The 24,521-nt window shown below is 43.1% G+C and overlaps 1 protein-coding gene across 6 annotated transcripts in view; it reads right to left on the bottom strand.

The window, feature by feature from the left end:
- Positions 1-24,251, bottom strand: part of gal3st1a (galactose-3-O-sulfotransferase 1a) — a 43,539-nt gene extending 19,288 nt beyond the window's left edge. The window contains exons 1-4 of one of the 6 annotated variants that reach the window (XM_080208238.1): positions 24,138-24,251; positions 19,455-19,534; positions 17,133-17,284; positions 25-5,995 (exon numbers count right to left, since the gene is read on the bottom strand). In XM_080208238.1, the coding sequence (XP_080064364.1) occupies positions 4,840-5,995; positions 17,133-17,284; positions 19,455-19,457 (1,311 nt within the window). In that variant the 5' untranslated portion in view covers positions 19,458-19,534; positions 24,138-24,251 and the 3' untranslated portion in view covers positions 25-4,839. Of the gene's footprint in view, positions 1-24; positions 5,996-17,132; positions 17,285-19,454; positions 19,535-24,137 lie in introns of those variants that run through there. The other 5 variants (XM_080208239.1, XM_080208241.1, XM_080208242.1 and 2 more) reach the window with 5 other exon arrangements.
- Between the last annotated feature and the right edge of the window lie 270 nt (positions 24,252-24,521).

Here is a 24,521-nt window from a genome sequence, read left to right as displayed (position 1 = left end):
TTTATTGAATAAATTACATTGCCTATATACATGCAGACAAAAAGTGCTTAAACTGCAGCTGCTCACAAACATTAATACTGTTGACATGTTATGAAATGAGCTCTTGGATTAATTTCATATAGCAGTTCATGGAAGTGCTGGGCACCAAACTAGACACAAATCAAAAAGCCTTGTTTCCTTTGTTCATTAGCAAACAGTACTTCAGGATTTAAATGGAATGATCTTAAAGCAAAGAAAATGTGACACAATCGTTTACATTGACAAAAACAGGGGTGTGATTGTGAATAGTTGGACATGTGTATCCTTTGTGAAGCTATGCTGTTAGATTGCTGCCTGATGGTAGAATTGATGTCACAATAACTAATGTTTGTTAAATAGTCAGTTACACTGACACATGCATGAAGTGATATTTACATTTGTGGAAATGTTAAGGCAGGTGGGATTGATAAAGGACAAGTGCTCAGGTGAATGACAGTCTGCGGTTCCATGCTTGTTTGAAACCAATCTATGCAAGAATAAAGTAACCTGTGACTGCAAGCGAAACTCTCAAATAACTCGCTCCCTCCTCTCTACTGCAATGTGATATAATCATAAATATCATTTCAGTGCACAAAATACAGTACAGTATATTCATGTCTGTAGTGTCAGACACTAAGCACAAAACATAGGATGGAATTTCTTGGGCCCCGTTGCGGCAAAGGGTGGAACTGGAAAATGCGGCGAGCCGTTCAAATGTCCGTTGACTTTGGCAGGACTGGAAAATCAGGCTGGCAGTAGGAACTGGAAAATTCCACCCTTAGAATGGAATTGATACTCATGATTACAAATTTACTCACCATTATAGATTCTACTTTACATGTTCCATGAACACATCAAATCTGAACTCAGAACCTTCCTTACTTTTGTATAATATGGTGTATAGGTCACAACTTTTGTAATATTTTTGTGTCCTCTAAAAATAAGGGAGTTTCGAACTTGTTGGGTTGAAGTGAAATGGTAACTCCAAATGGAACAATGACTTACACATAGCTGTGACTTACACTTCTAGTACACTTGATATTTTTGGTCTTGCATGTTATTTGTCTTTTTTAAAAGTCTTACTCCAATAATTGATCACTACCCTATTTACAGCGTGTATGGGTGACCCGAACAGCAGAGAAAACTTCAGGTATAGTTTCTCATTGCAAATTAAATCGAATATTATGTACCATGCCATTATGGTACGGTACTGTTTTGTAGCAGATGATGATACATAGCATTTTGACCACAGGCTGCATTTACAGGAAACTAGATTATCTGAATATTTACATTGAAGTTAACCAGCAGATACATTCAGTGCAGACATGGAAAATGTGCTAGTTTTTTGAAACATCTAATGTGCATTTTGATAAATTATTGTTTTGAAATGTCCTTATTTTTGGTTCATTGTGCTGTTTGTTATCACATTTGAAATTTTCAAGTTGGGCTGTAAATATCATTAAACTGACTATATGTTGCTGAAAAAGTCAATTGCTCCAATATTTTTGCAGGGCACTTGGCCGAGTTTTATATTTGTCATTGTTGCAAACTAATGGCAGGAGAGCTAGATTTGACCATGGCGAATAAACCTCCCCTTCCCCTCCCTTCTGTCACTAGTAGGATTCTGCAGTTTAGGCACATTTCAGGGTTGGTTGGCAGGATGAATGATCCATCGACTCGAATTCTTCTTTCCCTCATAAGCTAAGTGCAAGTGGAGGAAAACCTAGACCTGGAAAGTAGACTTGTGCTTACTTGAAATTTGTTATGTAACTACAGCGAAAAGTAAAATACTTGAAATAAACACAATAAGAAGTCTCACAACACCGGGTTAAAGTCCAACGGGTTTACTTGGAATCACGATTCCAAATAAACCTGTTGGGCTTTAACCTGGTGTTGTGAGACTTCTTCCTATGCCCATCCCAGCCCAATGCTGGCATCATGAAATGCCTCATGAAATAAACACAAAATAGAATGTAAAATCTGACGTGAAAATATTCAATTTCACAATAATACAGTACATTTGAAGAGAAAGCAGTGGACAAATTTACTGACTCACTGCACTGGGCATCAACTGAAGGAGTGGGGGAGATTGAGGGATGAATGGAAAATGAATCACTGACGAATGCAAGCAACCAACACAATATAATTATCACAAGTCAGTGTTGCATTTGTGGTTGCAATTTTTGAAAACTGCTTAAATATTTTGCTCAGTGCATTAACCTCAATCAGGTTCACGGAACCTCGTGCAGTTTTTCAGCTGCAAGGAACTCAGATGAGATGGGACAAAGCATAATATTTAATGTTAGCCCTTCATGGAAAAGATTTGCTGGATCAAAAGCTGCAACATAATGACAGCACATTGGACTCATTAATGTCTATAATGTCTATGTGATTCAACGATAGCCATTTATAACATGTACATGTGTAATATATTTGTAGAAAGGCATTTTAGTGCCTTTTTGTTCCATTATGATCATATTAAGGGATCATTTTCCCTTTTTAATTAATCACCATCCATTAAGTACAACCATCACTTTTAAAGACGGTGTTGTAGCCAGAACTACAACAATATATCAAGTCTCAGTGTGTTTATTAATTAAACAGAAATCCAGTGCACTATATATTTACATAGTCCAACTGTTGAGCAGTGGGTCATTTTCATTGATTAGCACCATATGTTTATATTTTTACAAAGTCATTGTACTACAGTACCTCATTCATCAAAATGATAGATGTAACCTTTTCAATAGTATCAAAATAAAAAAAAGTCAATATGATTGACTTCTTAATCATATGGAAACGTTGAAGCTTTGCTTCACAAATTATATCAAACTGCCTCGTCCTGTTGTGTTTCTCTTGTCTTAATGTTTAGATGTTTTGCTATTTCAAAGGGAGAGCACTCGAGTCAAATTAGGCATATCTCCCATGTCACAGGATTAACAAAATTCTGACCGAAGACCCACAAGTGGTAGCCCAGAACACCTACAAATGAATGGAATGTGTTCTCCGTTGCCTACCTACGGTGGACAACAGGGAAAAGCAGAGCCCGGGAACCAGATCTGAACCTGAGACTGTTTATACACTGTCCACATTTATAAAGAAGAATATTTAGGTCAGGGTGGAGTTCAAACTTTCATCAGGTCCATTGATTGTGTGCAAGCCATTGAACAGACTTCAAATCAACTGTCGCACCACTAATGATATTCATTTCACAACAGTGTTCTCTTTTCCGCCACAATTATTATATACAAATAATTAGTGCCTCTGCCTTTGAAGGCAAAGTACTGAGTGGTTGATACAGAAATGATAAACAGTAAGCTACTGTTACAAAAACTGCTTGTGTATTTTACAGCATTCACAGAGAGCTCTCTTTGCTTGATTAGCCATATAATCACACAGGAAAATTAATCCTTTTAAAATGATATTTTTTCTCTTGGCTTATGCGTCCTGGTCTCCGGCTGATACAGTACATAGATGATCATGTCTCTCACTATTTGTCGCAGTAAGAGTGTATTTATATGGTCTCTAAGGTGAACACCCTGCTGATTTTTATCCTGCAGACCAGAAAATTCACCTTCATGCAGAGCTGACCTCTGATAACAGCACCTACATGTTTGTCTGATTATACTCCTATGAAGTGTAGTGCCTTTGGATACTTTACTACATTGAAGACATAACATGGAAATGGAACTTCTTGTTGTTACAGGCTGATATCATGAATGAAAATATATCCTGTTTCCTTGCTAAATATTTGTGTAAGAGCAGAATGGAAATAATTAGTGATCATTAGTGATAATCTCATATTAACGAGTGTCACTGCAGGATCAAAAGATGATTGCCCCCCTGACCATAAACCAATTCATTGTTCACCAGATACTCAGATAATCACACGGATTTGACAATTTAGGCAATAATTACTTCTTGCTCTCAGTGTAACATGGCAGTTAAGAAGCAATCATTTTGTATTATAATGAGAGGTGGACAATCCTGGATATTCCCACTGAATCAATTTGCATAGATGAAAGCATTCAGTGCATAGCGTTATAACTGAGAGCTTTACGATTGAATGGGATAAGTTTTATTCAGAGGCCTATACATTCATCACCTTGCTTCACACAGCCAAATTATGAAAATTTCTTTAAAATAATGTTGAACGGGTTTGTTACTCTGCAGTGACAGAAAGCAATGCCACTGATATGGTCAGGCATAGTAACAATGCAAAGTCTCCAAGAACATGGTTGTGTTTTTAATAGAATGAGAAAAGGCAGATGTGAATTCCTTAAACTAATTTAAGACTATTGGTAAGTAAAGCACATTCTGGATTCTAGGATAAGTAGTAGGTTGCTTATAAATATGTTACTTGAGAAGCGTCAAGTGGGTGATTAGTTGCAGCCTTTCAGGAATAGTCCCTATGGCCACACAATGGCATTGGTCAGAGTTCGCTCAGCACTTGGTCAGTGTTCTAACTTCTGCGATCGTACTTCTAATTCACAGTTATTTCATTTGCATCCTCCACAAATAATAGTTGCAACTGGAAGTAGGGATTGGATATTTTATAGAACATTGCATAACCAGGAGCTCCAACTTAATGGCAGTTTTACCAATTGAAATTTAAACAGAAAAAGCAAAATCTTGAGCGGCACCCTGGGTGAGCTACATTTTACACATATTTGAATGACTGCCTGTGGTTGCATGGCAATCTGGAATGGCAGCAACACAATGCCCAAGATCTGTGGCATTAATTGAATTCCGCTATTCCCTGCAGCTGCCATAATGACAGCATTGTGAATAGGAAGCCCCATCACATTTCTAGTTGGCCGGCTACCATTTTAACAAATCCCTGATATAGGACCATAACTTTGTTATCCAAAGATTGACTCCTAATTGACTCAGATACTGGAGCTCAGGGGTGAGCATTTTCCTGCACAGCTTCCTGTGCTTTCTGCTGATGTTCTTCTTGAGGTTGTAGCCCATGATGGAGTGTTCGCCCAGTGGTTGCCATGGCTTTAAGGAAGCCTCCTGAATGGCGTTGGCATCCACCAGGTGCCCGCCATCGATGCAAATTGACTGCATGTTGTCATTGCGCCTGCGCAATTCTTTCACATCACGCTCCATGCGGTCAAACCCATATCTTTCCACTTTCCTCCAGAAAGTAGCATTGAAGTATTGGTACAACAGGGAGTCAATGTTGTTCCATTTTGTTGCCTTCTCGTACAGTTCTCCAGTCATTCTTGACACAGTGGAATCTTTCCGTACGTTTAATTTAAAATACAGGATGTCATCCAGGTCCCAGCACATGACATCCCTCAGAAGAATCAGGGATTCATCAAAATGTTCGAGGAGCATGACCAGCTGGAATGTTTCATCGATAGTTTTAATGTGCTTCTTTACTTTGGGGTCATTGATATCCAAGTTATTATCATAGCCAAAGTCAAAAAATAGCAGATTTTTCAAGTAATGGGAGTTAAAACCACTTGGGTCATAATATCGGTCGGGTTCCCTGAGGAATTCAGCCAGTTTGTCCTCTCCACCTATTTTCCAGGTGAATGGGATCACTCGACCAAAATAATGGAAGGATGACTCAAATAAATAGGCAGGGTTCCTGAGGATGGTGAAGTAAACAGTGTCTTCGGGGAGAAGCTTGTGAACCTCTTCATAGTTAAATCTCATGTGATTACAGATGATATTGAAACACATGCCCGGCCTATAGTCCTTCACCTGGCTCCTGTCGAAGTAGGATGGGTAGTAAAAGTCATTCCTGCCATTGGGAAAGGCAAACTTCAGGCGATGCTTCTGGCCAAAGCGGAAGAGGATGTTGAGGATCGTACTACTGGCAGTCTTGTGTGTCTTCATGAACATGATATCTTCCTTAGGGGTGCAGATTTTGCCTAGCTCAGAGGTGGATTGAGAGCCATTTATCCGGGGAACATTCCTGGCATGTGCAGGTTTGTAAGAGCAGGAATAAGGAACAGGAACTCTAATAAGAGAGGCAAAATATGTTAGGAACACAGTGCTGATGTTAACAATTTTCGTAAACAAGATTTTTCAATATTTTGCTGACCTGCTAAGTGTCGTAAATCCCCCATTCATTTCGGTGGAAGGATTTACAAATGTCAAAATGCCATCATGGGTGGCACAGTGGGTAGCACTGCTGCCTCAAAGTACCAGGGACCCACTGGGTTTGATTCTCTGCTTGGGTCACTGTCTGTGTGGAGTTTGCACATTCTCCCCGTGTCTGCTTGGGTTTCCTCCGGGTGCTCCGGTTTCCTCCCACAGTCCAAAGATGTGTGGGTTAGGTGGATTGGTCATGCTAAATTGCTCCTTAGTATCAGGGAGACTAGCTAGGCTAAATGCATGGGGTAATGGAGATAGGGCCTGGCGATAGGGATTGTGGTCAGTCCAGACTTGATGAGCCGAATGGCCTCTTTCTGTACTATAGGATTCTATGATTCTATACAATACCCCCACAGGTAACTGGGGTCACTACTAGTAATCTTGGTGCAACAGAAGTTGCTATTCTTTACAATCTTTCTCTCAGCTTCTGATTAATCAGTTACTGAAGATAAAGCATTTTTTAAACCAACTTTCCTTTCCCCTGCCAACCTGAGCAAAGATGAACGAAACAAATTAAATAAAGGCACTCAGAAGCTGAATTGAATGCATCCGCATGAGAAACACGGCAATGCGAAGGAAGAGTTCCTAATAATACAAAGAATTGTATTATTGCAGCATGGTAGCACAATGGTTAGTACTGCTGCCTCATAGCTCCAGGAACCTGGGTTCAATTCCCGGCTTGGGTCTGTGTGGTGTTTGCACATTCTCCCCATGTCGGCGAGAGTTTCCTCTGGGTGCCCCGGTTTCCCCCCACACTGCAAAGATGTGCTGGGTAGGTTGATTGGCCAAGCTCAGTTGCCCCGTAGTGTCCTGGGATGCATAGGTTAGAGAAATTAGCGGGTAAATATGTGGGGTTACCAGGATAGGGCCTAGTGGGATTGTTGTCAGTGCAAGCTTGATGGGCTGAATGGCCTCCTTCTGCACTGTAGGGATTCTATGATTCTAATTATCCTTTTAGCAATAAGATCCAAATTGGAGATTGCAGAGCCAGCATTGATGGAACATTACAATCATCAAAATAATGTCAGTGTCCTGGTGGTGCTGTTCAAACCATGGGAAACGGCATGAAGTGAATCAGTGCAGAAACTGCTGGAGCTGTCCTTATTAGGAAGAAACTACATTTTACATTTAACACAGAATTGTGAAATGATTCATTTTTGGTAGGAAGAATGAAAAACGGCAAAATAAACTCAATGGTACCATTTTAATGGGACACAGGAGCGGGGAAACCTGGAGTGTAAAGCATTTTATTTATTGATTAGTGTCACAAGTAGGCTTGCGTTAACACTGCAATGAAGTTACTGTGAAAATCCCCTACTTGTCGACCTTTGCATTTCAAATTAAGTGGGGGCTCCTTCAGTTAAGAAATTTGGGATAAAAGTCAAGATTTGCTATTTTTTCCAAGCATAAACCAGAATAGCTGGATTATTTAAACCATAATGGATCAGCGCTCTCTCAAAAAACATGGCCAAAATTTTCCAGCTGTTCCCACCGGCAGGTTCCCAGCAAACAATCGGAAAACCTGTCGGCAGTGGCAGGATTGAAAGATCCCATTGATGACCAATGGTGGGTCACCTCTGCCACTGCAAAACATGCATGGGGCAGGGGTGGGGGTAGTGGGGAGGTGGAGGTGGTGAGGGTGGGGAGGGATTATTACTACATCTGAAAATGCTTTATAAGAAGCATTTTAGGAAGCCTACCTGTTATCCCTGAACATGTGTTAAAAGAAGGATCTACCCTCCCACACCAGTGTCATGGTACAGCACAGAAGGAGGCTGTTCAGCTTATCTGCCTGTTGCTGACCCTTTGGTCGAGCTGCCCAATTAGTCACACCACCCCCCTACTCTTTCTCTTCAAATATTCAAATACCTATCCGATTCCATTTTGAAAGGTTACTCCCGCATCCGCTTCCACCCACATTCTTGATCATAATTCACGATGGAGAAATGAATAGAAGGACATGTTGATGAGATGAGATGGAGGTGGTGGGGGGGTAGGGGGAGGCTCATGTGGCTCATGAATGCTGGCCGTAGGTCAAATGTTCTGTTTCTGTGCTGCTGACTTGTTTTAACTCAACCTTCATCTGCATAGCCCCTGAAGGTTTAATCAGGCTGCACCCCATATGTAACCTGGTGTGCAAGGCCTGATGGGCGACAAGCTTGACTAGATTTTAGAAATCTTGCGCACTAAGAGGGTACCAAGGCCATGTACAGCACCCCTAGTGGAGACTCAACTGAAAACGCTTTAGCACAGAACAGTGAATGAATCTGGCAGATGTGGTTCTGAAAAACAACTTAAATGCCTCTTACTGACTGAATGTTGACATCATGGCAGTTAAGGTTTTAAATCCTTACTTCAAGTGGTCCAAGTTACATACCTGGTTGGAGATTTTAAACATGTTAAAACTCTGAGTCACAGAGTGAGATTTTATGGAGCCCACGAGAGTGGGAAATATGCCACGTAGGATAAGTCAATGAGGTGAATGTAAAATTTTGAATTTCTTGGCAGAGGGTTTAGATACAGTGATAAAGTCAGCATAGAATCCCAACATTCGGCTCATCCACACTGCACCGACAACAATCCCACCCAGGCCCTCTCTCTGTTACTCCACATTTTTTTTATTCATTCGTGGGGCATGGGCTGGCCAGTATTTATTGCCCATCCCTAGTTGCCCTTGAGAAGGTGGTGATGAGCTGCCTTCTCGAATCACTGCAGTTGCCGTACTATGGGTTGACCCACAATGTCTTTGGGGAGGGAATTCCAGAATTTTGACCCAGCGACTGCGAAAGAACAGTGATATATTTCCAAGTTGGGTCGGTGAGTGGCTTAGAACAGTACCCTGTTAATCCCCCTGACAATAAGCGGAAATTTAGCGTAGCTAATCAACCTGACCCATGTGTCTTTGGAGTGTGGGAGGAAACTGGAGCACCTGGAGAAAACCCATGCAAACACAGGGAGAATGTGCAAACTCCACACAGACAGTCACTCGATGCCAGAATTGAGCCTGGATCCCTGGCGCTGTGAAGCAGCAGTGCTAACCACTGTGCTACCGTGCCAGCCCAGTGTGTAGTGTGTTTGTGACACACTGGCCTGGGTAATACATATTTGCAATACATTTGCATGCCACTTGATGTAAAAGTCTTAAAATTATGTCCTACTTTCGAGATATGGTACACAAGAATCTTGCGGCATCCATTCATAATCGTTTAAAGGGGCATTCACCCATCAGCTTTGTAGAGTTGGGCATAAGCGTGGCAGATTTCTGATTTAGCTCAATGGCACAAGGGAGACGAGCAGGAAAATGGCAGCTTGCATGGAGGCTCAGAAAGGGGGTTGTCAGCGGAGGAATGAGAAATAGACCCGGGGGAGGGCAGAGAGTGGGGTTGGGGCATGAAGGAAAATACAGGAATTAGGGGAGGGTGGGGATGAGGGGTGTCAGGGGCATTGAGGAATGAAGTAGGAAGGGTCTGGGGTAGTTTCTCAAGGTGAGAAAATTAGTGGGCTACAGAGTGGTGTCATTATTGTCCAATAGTGTGTCCATCTTAGGGTATGGCTGGCACTGTCCTTACAGGGTATTGAATTCACCCATAACATTTCAATAATCCCTAATGAGATTGTGCTCAGACAAGGTCCTCTACAATACATGAAAGGGAAGGTCAGTCATATTCAAGAGCGGTAAGTACAACATTGGACACTAATAAGAACATTCAATTAAAGAAAAACACGACACTGTTTCTTTGCAATAATAGAAATGTCCCTAACTCTCCCATAACCATATATGAGGCATGCCAATGCAATTAGCCTCTGACTAAACAAAGATGACAGTAAAAAGACTCACAACACCAAGTTAAAGTCCAACAGATTTATTTGGTATCACAAACTTTTGGAGCACTGCTCCTTCATCAGGTGAGTGAATCCTGCCATCCTCTGGGTCTATCTCCCACTCCTCCAATTGCTCTGAAAACTTGTGATGCCAGATAAACCTGTTGGACTTTAACCTGGTGTTGTGAGACTTCTTACCCCAGTCCAACGTTGGCATTGCCACATCAAACAAAGATGATGCACACATGAATAAAGTGAAAATAATGTGAGGTGAAATACTTCCAAGTGAATTTAATTTTGAAAAAAACCTGTGCCACTTCTTGTGCTCTCAAGTCTTATGTTAATGGCAGTTGGTGCAGGAGGATCTTTTGTAGCCCGCCAATGCCTGGACTTATTCTTTCATGGGATGTGGGTATCACCGGTAAGGCTAGCATTGGTTGTCCATCCCAAATTCCCCCTGAACTGAATGGCTGGGTCGATCAGAATCAATCACATTGTTATGGATCTGCAAATTGAATTTAAACTCCACCAGCTGCTGTGGTGGGATTTGAACTCATATTAACTTAGGCTTCTACATCACTAGTCCAGTGACATTTCCACTACATCACCTTCTTTCTCCCCCAGGGTTTGAAAAGTGAAAAGCTCCCCCCCACCGCTGAACCACGATTGTTTTGCAGGCATGCTGTCGGAACTAAGAATTTTCATTGTGATTGTGTGGGGAAAATAGTGAAAGGTGTAAGTGGTGCGCAGTTCTGGTTACATCAGAAACAGCACGCTGTTTACAAAACCCCAGCCATAGAGTCATAGGGTCATTGACAGCACCAAGCCATTCAATCCCAGAACACATATTCCACTCATATAGACCTGTGAACTGTGTGTAACCCTTCCCTTCTGGTTTAACCTGGGGCGGACAACAACTTAAATTTTTATAGCATCCTGAAGGTAAATAAATAGATGTTTTACACATGGCAATTGGAAAATGTGCAACTAGCAATGGAATGGGATGGGAAACCCTGGCCAAAATAATCGGGTTTGGGAAGATCTTTAAAATTAAATCAGGTCCCGAGAGGAGTGTTGATGCACTGTGACCGCAGGCACCAATGAAATGTTCCCCTCCCTGCCACCTGCCTTTCGGCACAGTGATATGTGACAATGCTCAGACAAGGGCATTCAGCAGAAAACAAAAATATTTGCCAGGATTTTCCAGTCCCGCCAAAGTCGACCCCTTGTGGTGGGTTCCCCAGCACCAGGCACGGAAAAGCCCATAGACTTCGGCGGGAGCGGAATGTCTGGCCGCCAGCCAGTGGCTCGCATGCTTCTGCCGCGTGAAAACCCATCGCGGGGAAACTGGAAAATCCCAGCTATCATGCTCATTCCAATCTTACCCTACATAAATATATTTGGAAAAATTTCAGAGCTTTCTTGTGGGATTGTCAGATAAAATCACAAGAGTTGGTATTTGTGCCTATATAAACCTTTGAAGGTGCTCGGACAGGTTATGAAGGCAGTCAAACAAAAGATATGGGATCCTTGTTTTTTTTTAATAGAAGAGGCGAAAGCAAGGGAACTGTGCCTAATCTTGAAAAATCCAGCGGCAATATTTGCTGGAATTTTACCGCCTCACCTGCCTGAGGCCAACAGAGAATGCCGTCCTGTGAGCCTCGCTCATCCTAGAACTGGGGTGGGTGAGGTGGTAAGATTCCAGCCAATGTGTCCAATTCTGAACATCACACTTTAAGCAGGATGTCAGGGCCTTAGGGAAGGTTCAGAGGGGATTTACTGGAATAGTATAAGGATCTGGGACTTCAGTTAAGTGCAGAGACTATAGAGGCTGGAGTTGCTTTCTTGGAGCAGAGACGATTTGATAGAGATGTTCAAAATAATGAACGGTTGTGAGTAAATACGGAGAAACAATTTCCTTTAACAGCAATTGTCCAGAGGATACAGATTTGTCAAAAGAAGAAGAGATGAGATGAGGAGTTTTTTTTTTACACAGCAAGTTGTTACGATTTGTAATGCATTGAATAGAAGGGTGGCAGAAACAGATTCAATAATCACTTTCCAAAGGGAATTGGATAAATACTTGAAGTGGAAAATTTGCAGCATGTGGGGAAAGAAAAAGAACAGGGGATTGGGATTATTTGGCCAACTTTGCAAAGAGCATGATGGACTGAATGGCCTCCTTTCTCATTTTAGCTTTCTATGTGCTGACAGTATTATCGTAGAGACTCATATTTACATTAAAAGAAAAATGTGGTGGAACCCAAAAACTGAGACAACATTGCTTATTATAGTTACCTCAAACTCCATCTACATGCTCTTTGCAAACAACATCAAACCAGTTTTGGAACGGAGAAGTAGAGCCCTGCAAAGTGGAAATTTCAAGCTCACTCTCAGCTGAGCTTTTCTGGAAGGCTGCGCCAGCATTAAGAGTCATAGGATCAGTTAAGAGCGGAATTTTCTCCAGCCGCCCACCACGGGAATTGTAGTGGGCACGGGTGCACCATGCAAAGGTCCGCTGACCTTGGGTGGCATTTTCCTTGGGGTGTGTGTGGCCAGAAAATTCTGCCCTAAAGCTAGGATGTGATCCATGACTTGCACAAGTATTAAACAGAGGTACAAATCCAGAGTTGGTCTAAGGATGAATTTCATCATTTCCAAATTCCCTTACCCTGCCACTGGTGACCATTCCCCCAAGTGTGAAGGGCTTAAACTCTGGGATTCCCTCCCTAGGTCTCTCAGTCTCTTTCTTACTCCTTTGACCAAGCTTCTGGTCACCAGCCCTATTGTTTATTTCTTTGACTTAAGATCAATTTTTATCCGCTTACACTCCAGTGAAGCACTTTGGATTTGCGTGATATGTTAAAGGCACCTTTTAAATGCAAGTTCATCTGTATCTATCCAGCGATATTGCCTGGAATTGAACAGATACTGTTGCTGTTGTGAAATGACAAGCTATCTTCCTTTGTGTTTCTCAGACATTGTGACTCAGTGCTGCAGTCCACTTTGAAACACATTCCTGGACCCAAAGTGTAATCAAAACTAAAATAAAAGTAAAATAGTGCAGATGCTGGAAATCTGGAATAAAAACAGGGAATGCTGGAAAAAACTCAGCAGGACTGGCAGCTTCTGTGGAGGAAGAGTTAACGTTTCGAGTCCATAAGACTCTTTGGAGCTAAAGAGATGTAGAAAGGTGATACAAGGGGGTGGAGCAGATGAAGCAAAATAGAAGGTCAGGAATTGGTGGGAGCTTCTTCTATGCAATTTCTTCTGGCCCAACTCCCCACCCCTCAGGGCCATCTGCCCCATGTTCTTATGTTTTGCTTTCACAGAGCACTGACCCTTGTCCTGCTATCAACACATTTTGTGACTGATCCCGGATGTGAAGACATTACTGCTGCTTGGATATAAAGACATCGGCACTATCTGACTCTCTGTCAACCAGCTGAGGAGACAGCCCTTACCGGTTCCATTCTTATCTGTCCAACTGTAGCCAGAGAATCACCTGCAATGGTTTCTTTGCTTGTTCTCGCTCACTAATCTCTACGTCCCCTCTATCTCCCCTTCCTATTTGTCATCTACATACTGCACCCCATGACATCTGAACAATGGCACCCAGTTCTACCACACCATTAGTGCTCTCAACTTTTCCCCCTGTCTGGAATTTATCATGCTTTTGTCCAACAATGTTACAGGATGAGCAGAATATTGGGAAGACTGAAGTCACTGCCTTCAGTTCATTCCACAAACTCAATTTTGTCCTTGGCTAACAGCTGACAGTGGGTCTAGACTGCTTGCAACCATGTTGTATTTGACTCTGAGATAAGTTTCCAACCACCTACCAGGTCCGTCATCAAAACCACCTAAATTCACATACGGCTGTAGCATTACCTATCTCCAATTCAGCCTTTGCACCCGCATGAAGATCTTCAAGTTTCTAGGTGTCCAGACCACCAACAACCTGTCCTGGTCCCTCCATGCTGATGCTATAGTTAAGAAAGCCCACCAACACCGCCACTTCCTTAGGAGGCTAAGGAAATTTGGCATGTCCACTATGACTCTCAACAGCTTTTACGGATGCACCATGGGAAACATTCTTTTTGAATGTATCACAGCTTGGTATGACTCCTGCTCTGCCAAGTAACTATAAAGGGTTGTGAATGAAGCCCAGTCCATCATGCAAACCAGCCTCCCATCCACTGACTCCGTCTACACTTCCTACTGCCTTGGAAAAACAGCCAGCTTAATCAAGGACCCCGTGCATCCCAGACATTCTCTTTTCCATCTTCTTCCATCGGGAAAAAGATACAAAAGTCTGAAGTCATGCACCAACCGATCCAAGAATAGCTTCTTCCCTGCTGCCATCAGACTTTTGAATGGATCTACCTTGTATTAAATTGATATTTCTCTACACCCTAGCTGTGACTGTAACACTACATCCTGCACTATCCCTTTCCTTCTCTATGAACGGTATGCTTTATCTATATTGTGCGCAAGAAACAATACTTTTCACTGTGTTCTAATACATGTGACATAATAAATCAAATCAAATCAATGCTTTTATTATTTCTAGACTTGTGTATTCCAATACACACCTGGCTGTACTCCCATTTTCCACTCTCCACAAACTTTAGTTAATCTAAAGCTTTGTTGTCTCTATCCTAATTTGCAGCAAGTGCCACCCATTTACCATCCCTGTGCTCACTGACATACATTAGCTCCCGGTCAAGCAATGCCTGGATTTTAAAATTCTCATGCTTGTTTTCATATTCTTTCATGGCCTTTCCTGCCCCATCTCCATAATCTGCTTCAGCCCTACAACTATGTTAGATCTCTACATTTTCCAATTCTGATCTCTGGCACATCCTGAATTTTAACTGCTTCACACATTGGCAGCCATGCTTTCGCCTGTCCAGGCCTTAAGTTTTACAAATCCCTCCCTAAAACTCACTACCACCTACCTCCCCACCTCTCTTTACAACGCTCCTTAACACCTACCCCTTTAACCAGATTTTTGGTCACCTATCCAAATACTCCTTTCTAAATACAGATCACAGACCTGAAATGTTAACTTTCTTTCTCGCTCCACAGATTTAAAAAAAAAGGAGTTAATTCATGGGATGTGGGCGCCACTGGTTGGACCAGCATTTATGGCCCATCCCTAATTGCCCTTGAGAGGTGGTGGTGAGCTGCCTTCTTGAACCACTGCAGTCCCTAATGTGTAAGTACATCCACAGCGCTGTAGGGGAAGGAATTCCAGGATTTAGACCCAGCAAAGGTGAAGGAATGGCGATATATTTCCAAATCAGGATAGTGAGTGACTTGGAGGGGGACTTCCAGGTGGTGGTGTTCCTAAATATCGGCTGCCCTTGTCCTTCTGGTCCTGGGTTTGGAAGGTGCTGCCTAAGGAACCTTGATGAACTCCCACAGTACATCTTGTAGATGGTACATACCGCTGCTACTGTTCGTCGGTGGTGGACTGAGTGAATGTTTGTGGCAGAAATACCAATCAAGTGGGGTTGCTTTGTTGCTTGGATGGTATTGAGCTTCTTAAGTGTTGTTGGAGCTGCACTCATTCGGCAAGTTGGGAATCCTGACTTGTGACTTGTTGATGGTGGGCAGGCTTTGGGGAGTCAGGAGGTGAGTTACTCGCCAAAGTATTCCTATTTTCTGGCCTGCTCTTGTAGCCACAGTATTTATATGGCTCGTCCAGTTCAGTTTCTGGTCAGTGGTGACCCGCAGAATGTTGGTAATGTGATTCAGCGATGGTAATGCCTTTAAATGTCAAGGGATGATGGTCAGATTCTCTCTTGGAGATGGCACTTATGTGGCACAAATATTACTTGTTGTGTGTCAGCCTAAGCCTGGATATTGTCCAGGTCTTGCTGCATTTGGAAACGGACTACTTCAATATCTGAGGAATTGTGAATGGAGCTGAACATTGTGCAATCATCAACAAACATCCCCACTTCTGATGTTATGCTACCAGACCTGTTGAATACTTCCTCTTTTTATCTCCTTATGTGACTCCATATTAAATGTTGTTGATAGCACTCCTGTGAAAGGCTTTTACTACCTTAAGGGCGCTGTTTAAATGCAAGTTGGTGATTGTTATGTGACTCAATAACTCTGTCACCACTGAATCTTTAGAATCAAAAGAAAAAATGCTGGAAAAGTTCAGCAGGTCTGGCAGCATCTGTAAGGAGAGAGAATAGCTGATGTTCCAAGTCCAGATGATCCTTTGTTAAAGCTAACAGGTATAGAAAATGGGAGGGGAATCAACAATGGTTCCAGGTTCCAGCATCTAGATTCCAGCATCCGGAATAATTGGCTTTTATTGAAATTTTGGAGTGGTGACACTAGGAATCGTGTACACTGGCATGTAAGATGACAAGATTTTAATTTTATGGTTGGAGTAGAATTATGCTGGAATTTTCACCCCAAGATTAACAGTTTAAAATACACTCCTTGTATGTTTAACTACATTTACTAGAACTAGGAGGCATAGCCTCAAAATAAGGGGGAGCAGTTTTAGGATTGAGTTGAGGAGGAACTTCTTCACCCAAAGGGTTGTGAATCTGTGGAATTCCCTGCCCAGTGAAGCAGATGAGGCTCCCTCATTGAACGTTTTATAGGGCAAGGATAGATAAACTTTTGAACAGTAAAGGAATTAAGGGTTATGGTGAGCGGGGGTGGAGTAAGTGGAGCTGAGTCCATGAAAAGATCAGCCATGACCTCATTGAATGGCTGAGCAGGCTCGAGGGGCCAAATGGCCGACTCCTGCTCTTAGTTCTTATGTTCTTACATTCTCCCAGAACATTCTCAAATATATGTGTCAGAAGAGGGCGCTCGCTGAGCATGTTGAATAGTAAAATGAACATGTTTCCCTGAAGTTACAGAGCGAGCTTGGAGTACAGATTGCCACGAATCTCTGTGGATAAATTAATAGTGGTGCATACGTTGTGCAAATAAAGTCATTGCGACAGTGCTATCTCTCACCTCCTCTTTAAAGATAAAACTGAATTACTCATTGCTGCATCATAAAGAAACTTTAGCCCAATTAATTTAATAAGTGAAATATTAATTATTAAGCCCTGTTCACATGACATCGCTGCTGAAACTGGTAACAGGCGACATCTGCACAAAGCGAAGAGGTAAATGACAAGAGAGAGACTTACTCCTGCATGCTGAACTGGTGAGGAGGAGCTGCGTACGAGTAGAGTAGGATCATGCAGGTTGTCAGCAGAGTTCCCAGGATAAGCCCCTTGCACATTGACTTCCATTGCTTCACCTGCTTCAGCATGACCTGCAGTGGTCCTTTGCCTGACTGCTGGAAAGAGGACAGCCCAAAGGTCAGTTACTTGGAAGCGATGCAGCTGTAAGCCCGCAGCGAGGTGGCTGAGTCTTCATGTCCCTTCCTCAGCCGCCTGCCACCCATTGCCACCTCCCCCGGCCTTTGGGATGAGAGAGAGAGAGAGAGAACTCCCCCCACCCCACCAACACACACCCACACCCCCGGACACAGAACTGAGGGGTGGTTGAGAGCTGCTTGCTTTCGCTGTGTGCTCAGCTGGCTGCCTCTAATTGTTATGCTGCCCCAGTTACACACAGCCGCCAGATTGAACCGCTAGAGACCCAAAACACACACCACACCTCGGCGCCATCCACTTTCTGCTCCAGTGGATCGCAAGTCGCAACTTTTCACCATTAGCTGGTGAAAAACGAAACCCTCCCCCCTCCCCGCCGCCCCCCGGCACGCCAATACCGGAGAGAGAGAGAGAGATAGGTGAGACACTTTAATCTGTGCGTCCAAATGAGGGAAAAGTTTCCTTCAAATTTTTTCCTACCATTTTTATCCCTTAAACAATTGACTTCAAGCGAAAGCTGATCCGACCAAAGGTAATTCTCACTCATAAATACTAAATAATGCCTAAAATACTACCTAAATACTAAATAACTTGAAATAAAAGCAGAAAAATAAAGCTGGAAATATTCACCTGGATGGCAAAATTCCAGCTGAAATGTTAACATTTATTTCTTTCTCTCCATAACCGCTGCCTGCTGACCATTTCCCGTTTTATTTAACTTTGTCCCCGGACTATTTGATCTGGAAGCCCCATACAAGAGAGGGAATGTCTCTATTTGGGGGCCGGATTATTTTTTTGTTGTTGTTTAATCACATTTTGGCTCTGGTTGAAGCGAAGTAGCAAACTGAACATCTGGAAAAGAAACATCTCGAGCCATCCCGATATTCAGTCTTCAAAGCGTCCCATTTCCTGATGTAGCCACTGCATGACACAGCTGGATAGAAAGGTGGAAATCCTAATTCTATAACTATATGGTCATTGTATCAGTCAGTTAAGCTCACAAAATGTCCAGTCCCTGATTTATGCTGAACTGACTGATTTGAACCAGGAGAACAATTAGAAATGTACAGTTTGCCTCAGCACCTTCTTCTCTTCAATCCCCTCCCTGACCTGGAGGACGGTGGTGGGGTGGGGATGGTGATATTCATAGCGATCTCTTTTGGAAGGATATAAGCGTTTGGGGGGTGCCCCGCATATCGGGTGTGTGGGAATATGTGAGAGTGTGTCCCACATGTCTGTGTGTGGGAGTATTTGCGTGTGTGTGTGTTGTGTGTGTGTCCCACATGTCTGAGTGTGGGATGTGTGCGTGTGTGGGGGTTCCCCACATGTTGGGTGTGTGGGAGTATATGAGTGTGTGGGGGGTACCCCACATATCTGTGACTGCTCTACCCAAGCCCCACACACACAAATCGTATAGAGGACAAACATTAACCATATCCGTGTAAATAGCCAATTGGTGCTTGATACAAGCAGCGATGGAAACCTGCAACTCGGGGATGGAAAACTGTTCAGAAAACATTGAGAACAGCGTTACTCACAGGAAGAAGACTAGTATGAGAAGATTGTGACAATTATCATTACAAAACATTGTAGCCAGTGTCGGAAATTAGGGGCGAGTCTTTTAATTCAGGCGTGGATGAAGAAAGTGATACTTGTAGATCAGCCGGAGGTAAATGCAATCAGTTTCAAGGTTACAAAGGGGAATCCCTAATGTATTCGATCAGCAAGTTACAGTGCCCGGGGCAACATCTTCTCCCAGATGCCAGACAAAACATGCAACTGTAATCAAGGCAGTCCTTTTAAAAAATGACCTTGAATCAAACTTGCTTTACTCCTTTTAGTGCAGAGACACGCATTCAGCATTCTCTTTACACGCGTAAGCAACTCCATATATTTGGCAAATCAGTGCTTTCTGGACATGTCATCACCCACCCCCACCCCCCACATTAACTTTCAGCATTGAAATAAAACATGCTGTAGCATCATCGTTTTCTTAGAAATGATGTTGTAATCTGCAGGCCGGTTAGAATATTCGGAATTAGGGATTTCATAAGAAAAATAAAAATAAATCATTATTGAAGGTGGGACATTTGAGCCAAAGAATGAGTCAGTCGAGTGAGGTGCAACTCTTACCATGAATGGAGATCACAAGCGGGAACTTGGAGACATGTCCTCACACCCACTCCCGCGGCTCTGACATCCAAAATCCGCCTCTGCCCACGGGAAAGACACAGAAGGAGAGGGTGAACTGCGGCCCAGGCAGGTCTTTGCAATAGGAGAAGCAGCATTGCCCTTTCTGGAGAGCCATGGGCTCTTTAAATTATACATGCTGCCGAGTAAATGGAAACCTCTTGGGTTACACATCGCCCCAGAGCGTGACGTAGAGGCTGAAGTCATGGGCTGCACGCAAACAAGTCTGCCACACTTCAGAAAGGCCTAAACCCTCACCTCAGTGACCAGAAATGACAGCATAGATCACTGCAGCCCCTTTAATCTGTCTGCTCCAATTGTCACGACACAAACACCTTAAAGGCGTTAGGGAGGAAACCATACATGTGATTAGAGAGACAAAATGTGCCAGATTTTAACTTCCATTCTTAATTGTGATATGGTGTTGGACTGGGGTGGGCACAGTAAGAAACCTCACAACACCAGGTTAAAGTCCAACAGGTTTATTTGGAATCAGGAGCTTTCCAAGCGCTACTCCTTTATCAGGTGAGTGGACAGGTGGGTTCACAAACACGGCATATATAGACAGAGATACTATTGCAAGATAATTACAGATTAGAATGTGAAGAATGGTTGGAATACCAATCTTTATAGGTAATCAAGTCTTTACAGACACAAACAGTGTGTATGGAGAAAGGGATAATCACTGTTATGAAAGCCCACCAAAGCCTCTACTTTCTCAGAAGGCTAAGGAAATTTGGCATGTTAGCTATAACTCTCAGCAACTTTTACAGATGCACCATAAACAGCATTCTTTCTGGATGTATCACAGCTTGATATGGCTCCTGCTTTGCCCAAAACAGCAAGAAACTACAAAAGGTTGTGAATGTAGCCCAATCCATCACACAAACCAGCCTCCCATCCATTCACTCTGTCTACACTTCCCACTGCCTTGGCAAAGCAGCCAGCGTAATAAAGGACCCCACGCACCCTGGACATTTTCTTTTCCACCTTCTTCCTTCGGGAAAAAGGTACAAAAATCTAAGGTCACGTACCAACCAACTCAAAAGCAGCATCTTCCCTGCTGATGTCAGACTTCTGAATGGATCTATTTCACATTAAGCTGATCTTTCTCTACACTCTAGCTATAACTGTAACACTACACTCTGCACTCTTGTGTTTCCTTCTTTATGAATGGTATGTTTTGTCTGTATAGCGCACAAGAAACAATACTGTTCATTGTACGCTAATACATGTAAGAAGAATAAATCAAAAAAGGTTAAAAAGGTGTGAATTGCCTCAAGCCAGGACAGTTAGTCGGATTTTGCAAACCCAGGCAGTATGGTGGGGCTTATAAATAGTGTGACCTGAACCCTAGATCCCGGTTGAGGCTGTCCTCATGCATGCGACTTGATTACCTGTAAAGACTTACATTCCAACCATTTTTCACATTCCAATTATCTTGCAATTGTATCTTTGCCTATATATGCTGCATTTCTGAACTCACCTTTCCACTCACCTGATGAAGGTGCAGTATTTCAAAAACTTGTGATTTTAAATAAACCTGTTGGACTTTAACCTGATGTTGTGAGACTTTGTACTTTTAAAAGTAAAGTTTATTTATTAGTCACAAGTAAGGTTTACATTAACACTACAGTGCAGTTACTGTGAAATTCCCCTAGTTCCACACTCTGTTCAGTCAATGCACCTAACCAGCATGTCTTTCAGACAGTGGGAGGGAACTGGAGGACCCGGAGGAAACCCACACAGACATGGGGAGAACATGCAAACTCCACACAGACGGTGACCCAAGCTGGGAATCGAACCCAGGCTCCTGATGCTGTGAGGCAGCAGTGCTAACCACTGTGCCATCTCTGAGTGTGTCCACCCCTGTCCAATGCTGGCATGTCCACATCAGTTTATATTGGTAGCAGTGAAGTCATTGCCCTGCCTTTTTCCTGCCCAGACACAATAGAAAATATTATGACTGAGAACTAACCCGCATTGGAGCCATCTTAGTTTGACTCCACCACCTCCCCCCTCCACCCCCCCAAATCCTGTGCAAGTCTAGCTGGAAACTTGTCTGTGCCTCACCCACTCCTGCACAACTCAATGTTCAACTCAGCTTTCTGAAACTCAGGAATCATTGCTCCCCAAATGAAACCTCAAATGGCTTAGAGATGCTTCAGTGGTATGGCGAGAGGCAAATTCTCCCAGTGCATTAAAGAAAGGCTACTAGTTAAGGAGTGTGTAAGGTTATGGGTGTGTATTTAGAATTGTATATATATGAATTATTGGAATAAATAAATAGGAAGTAGGGAAAGGAACTATTGGAACCCCTCAACAGATCTGTTAGTATCTGTAGAAAGAAGTTTCGGGAGTGAGGGCTGTGTGGTTTTTCAAACAGTTTTCTGACCAAGGGGTCACACATGAACAGAATGTGGTGGAAATACACAGCAAGTCTGGCAGTGTCTGTGGAAAAAGAGAGAAAAAAACAAATGTTAACTTTTTGAGTCCAATGTGGCTCTGGACCACTCTACATATGTTGGACTGGGGTAAAGCTGGCCTCTGATCTTTGGGTAAATGTTCTCCAAGGCGGCCTTCATGGCATACGACAGCGCAGAGTCGCTGAGCAGAAACTGATACCAAGTTCCGCATGAGGATGGCCTCAACCCAGATCTTGGTTCATGCCACACTATCTGTAACCCCCATGACTTGCCTGGGCTTGCAACATCTCACTTACTGTCCTGTCTGAAGACAATACACATCTCTTTAACCTATGCTTAATGCTATCTCCACTCACATTGTCTGCACCTTTAAGACTTGATTAGCTGTAAAGACTCGCATTCTAATCAGTTTTCTGTAAACTGAGTGAATGCATTTATATGCTCTGTGATCAAAACTCCCCACTCACCTGACAAAAGGGAAAAGCCCCGAAAGCTACTGGCGTTTGCTACCAAATATACCTGTTGGACTTTAACCTGGTGTTGTGAGACTTTCCCTGTACATACTACAGTTTTCCAGTTTCCACCGGGATCTGTGCTTCATGTTGAGTTTGTGTTTGGACCCAAATTTGTTCAGGAACCAATGTGTGAAATATATATCAAATAAATAGAATAATGAAACAGAAATCTGTGAATCCCAAGGAGTAAACACTTCTGCATCCCTCCCACTATCCCCCCCGACCCCCACCCCCGTTATTGACAGAGGACTGTGGGCATGTTGCACTCTCATCATCAATAGCCAAGCCCTGGGACCACACCGGGTGCTTTTTCCGCTGGTGCATCTTCTCCCACCCAAATTAAACACCTTCCCGCGGAGAATGAGCCCAGGCGCGCACACACACGCAACACACACACATACACACAAAGGACACACAGATAGACACACACACACAGACACACACACAGAACACACATACAGACGCACAAAGATCACACACACAACACACGCAGAACACACACAGAAAACATAGATACACACACGCATACAGAACACATACAGCACACAGAGAACACACATACGGACACACAGACAGAACACAGACACACACATTCAGACAGACTCACACAGATACACACACAGAACTCACAGACGCTCATACACATACACACACATACAGACAGACACACAAATACATACACAAAGACAGACACACACAGATACAGACACACACGCAGCTCCAGAATAATCGCTGCTGCGTCGGTTCAACCTGGACCCTTTTACCGCAGATTGCAAAATCCAGAAAATAACAGGTTGCATTTAAAATTTCGAAGAGAGATTTGACCCTCACAAGCTTTCAGAGTGGCACGCCGGGACCTCTCTGAATTGTAGGTTTAAGGCAGCTGAGCATCTTCTAGACGATGAAAACTTTCTCCCTGCGAGATCTTAACCTGGTCAGAATTTGCCGCTGCATTTCCAATATCCTTTTTTTTGTCTTGATCAGACCATTCCCACTATTTCTCAGTCTGAGCGGGGTGTTTTTAGCTAATACTCAAAGGTAATCTTCACTCATTTAAAATGATCCACCTGGCTCCACTTTCCTGCCTCACCGCTTTGTCAAGTTCAGGTAGCCCACGTGTGACTCTCTTCCTCTCCCGAACCGTTTCTTCCTCGGGCTGCACTGATACATTTTTAAAAAATTCTCTATTGTTTCTGCGCCGTTCCCCCACCCCCCGCCCCCGACACCTCTTTGACCTTGAGATATTCTTGTGTGTGTCCCGCTCTCTGCAGCGAATCTCTGTGAGACATAGGAAGCAGAATTCAGCAGTTTCCTCCCTGACTCTGATCGGAGCTGTGTGCATTGTTAAAAACCCAACCCCAACGCCTCAGGCAAGGGGTATACGCACTTTGCTGCTTGTATATCCTAGCATCTCATATACTATTTAAAAATACCTTCCCACAAACGTTTGGACATTCAAAGCGGGAATACATTTGACCCTACAATCCATTTATTCCATTATATGAAGTGAAACATTTTGTACTTTTTAAAAATCTATCAATGATCAGATGTTAAAGCATCATGATTTAAGAAATACGCGATATTGCAATGTCACACATTTGTATTATCCTGAATTTAATTATTAATTAATCAAACAGGTTCTAGGGAGAGTGAGCAGTAAGTGCCTTATTGTCGCTAATATTTACCTTATGCTATCAATGCTGCGGTTAATATCTGGACACTTTCTCTGTGTTCTCCCAGTGCTGCTGAATCCTGGCGCCCAGGCGGGTGTTCGATCCTCACAGCACCTTTCGCTGGCCTCTTGCCCCGTCCCGAGTCGCCCTGTGTGGTCGTCAGTGAAACCGCTCTCCTCAAACTGGAGCGGGCTGAGCGCAGCAGAAGCAATTCGGTTGCAGAATTCGATCCAAAGATCAGTGAAAGCTGGTACAACATGTCACCAGAGCTGTTCGCCTTTCCGTGAGCTGAGACCTCCTCCCCATTTACTGACTCATTGATAGGCACGACTAACGTCAAATCAATGGAGCTTTCTTCCTTCCCCCAGAGGACTCAATTGTACTTCGTCCCAATTC

Source organism: Carcharhinus amblyrhynchos, chromosome 20 (assembly GCF_965287045.1).
Source record: "Carcharhinus amblyrhynchos chromosome 20, sCarAmb.v2.hapA, whole genome shotgun sequence".
Lineage (NCBI taxonomy): Eukaryota > Metazoa > Chordata > Chondrichthyes > Carcharhiniformes > Carcharhinidae > Carcharhinus > Carcharhinus amblyrhynchos.
The sequence above is the reverse complement of the archived record's forward strand: the minus strand, read 5'-3'. Positions and strand labels throughout refer to the sequence as shown.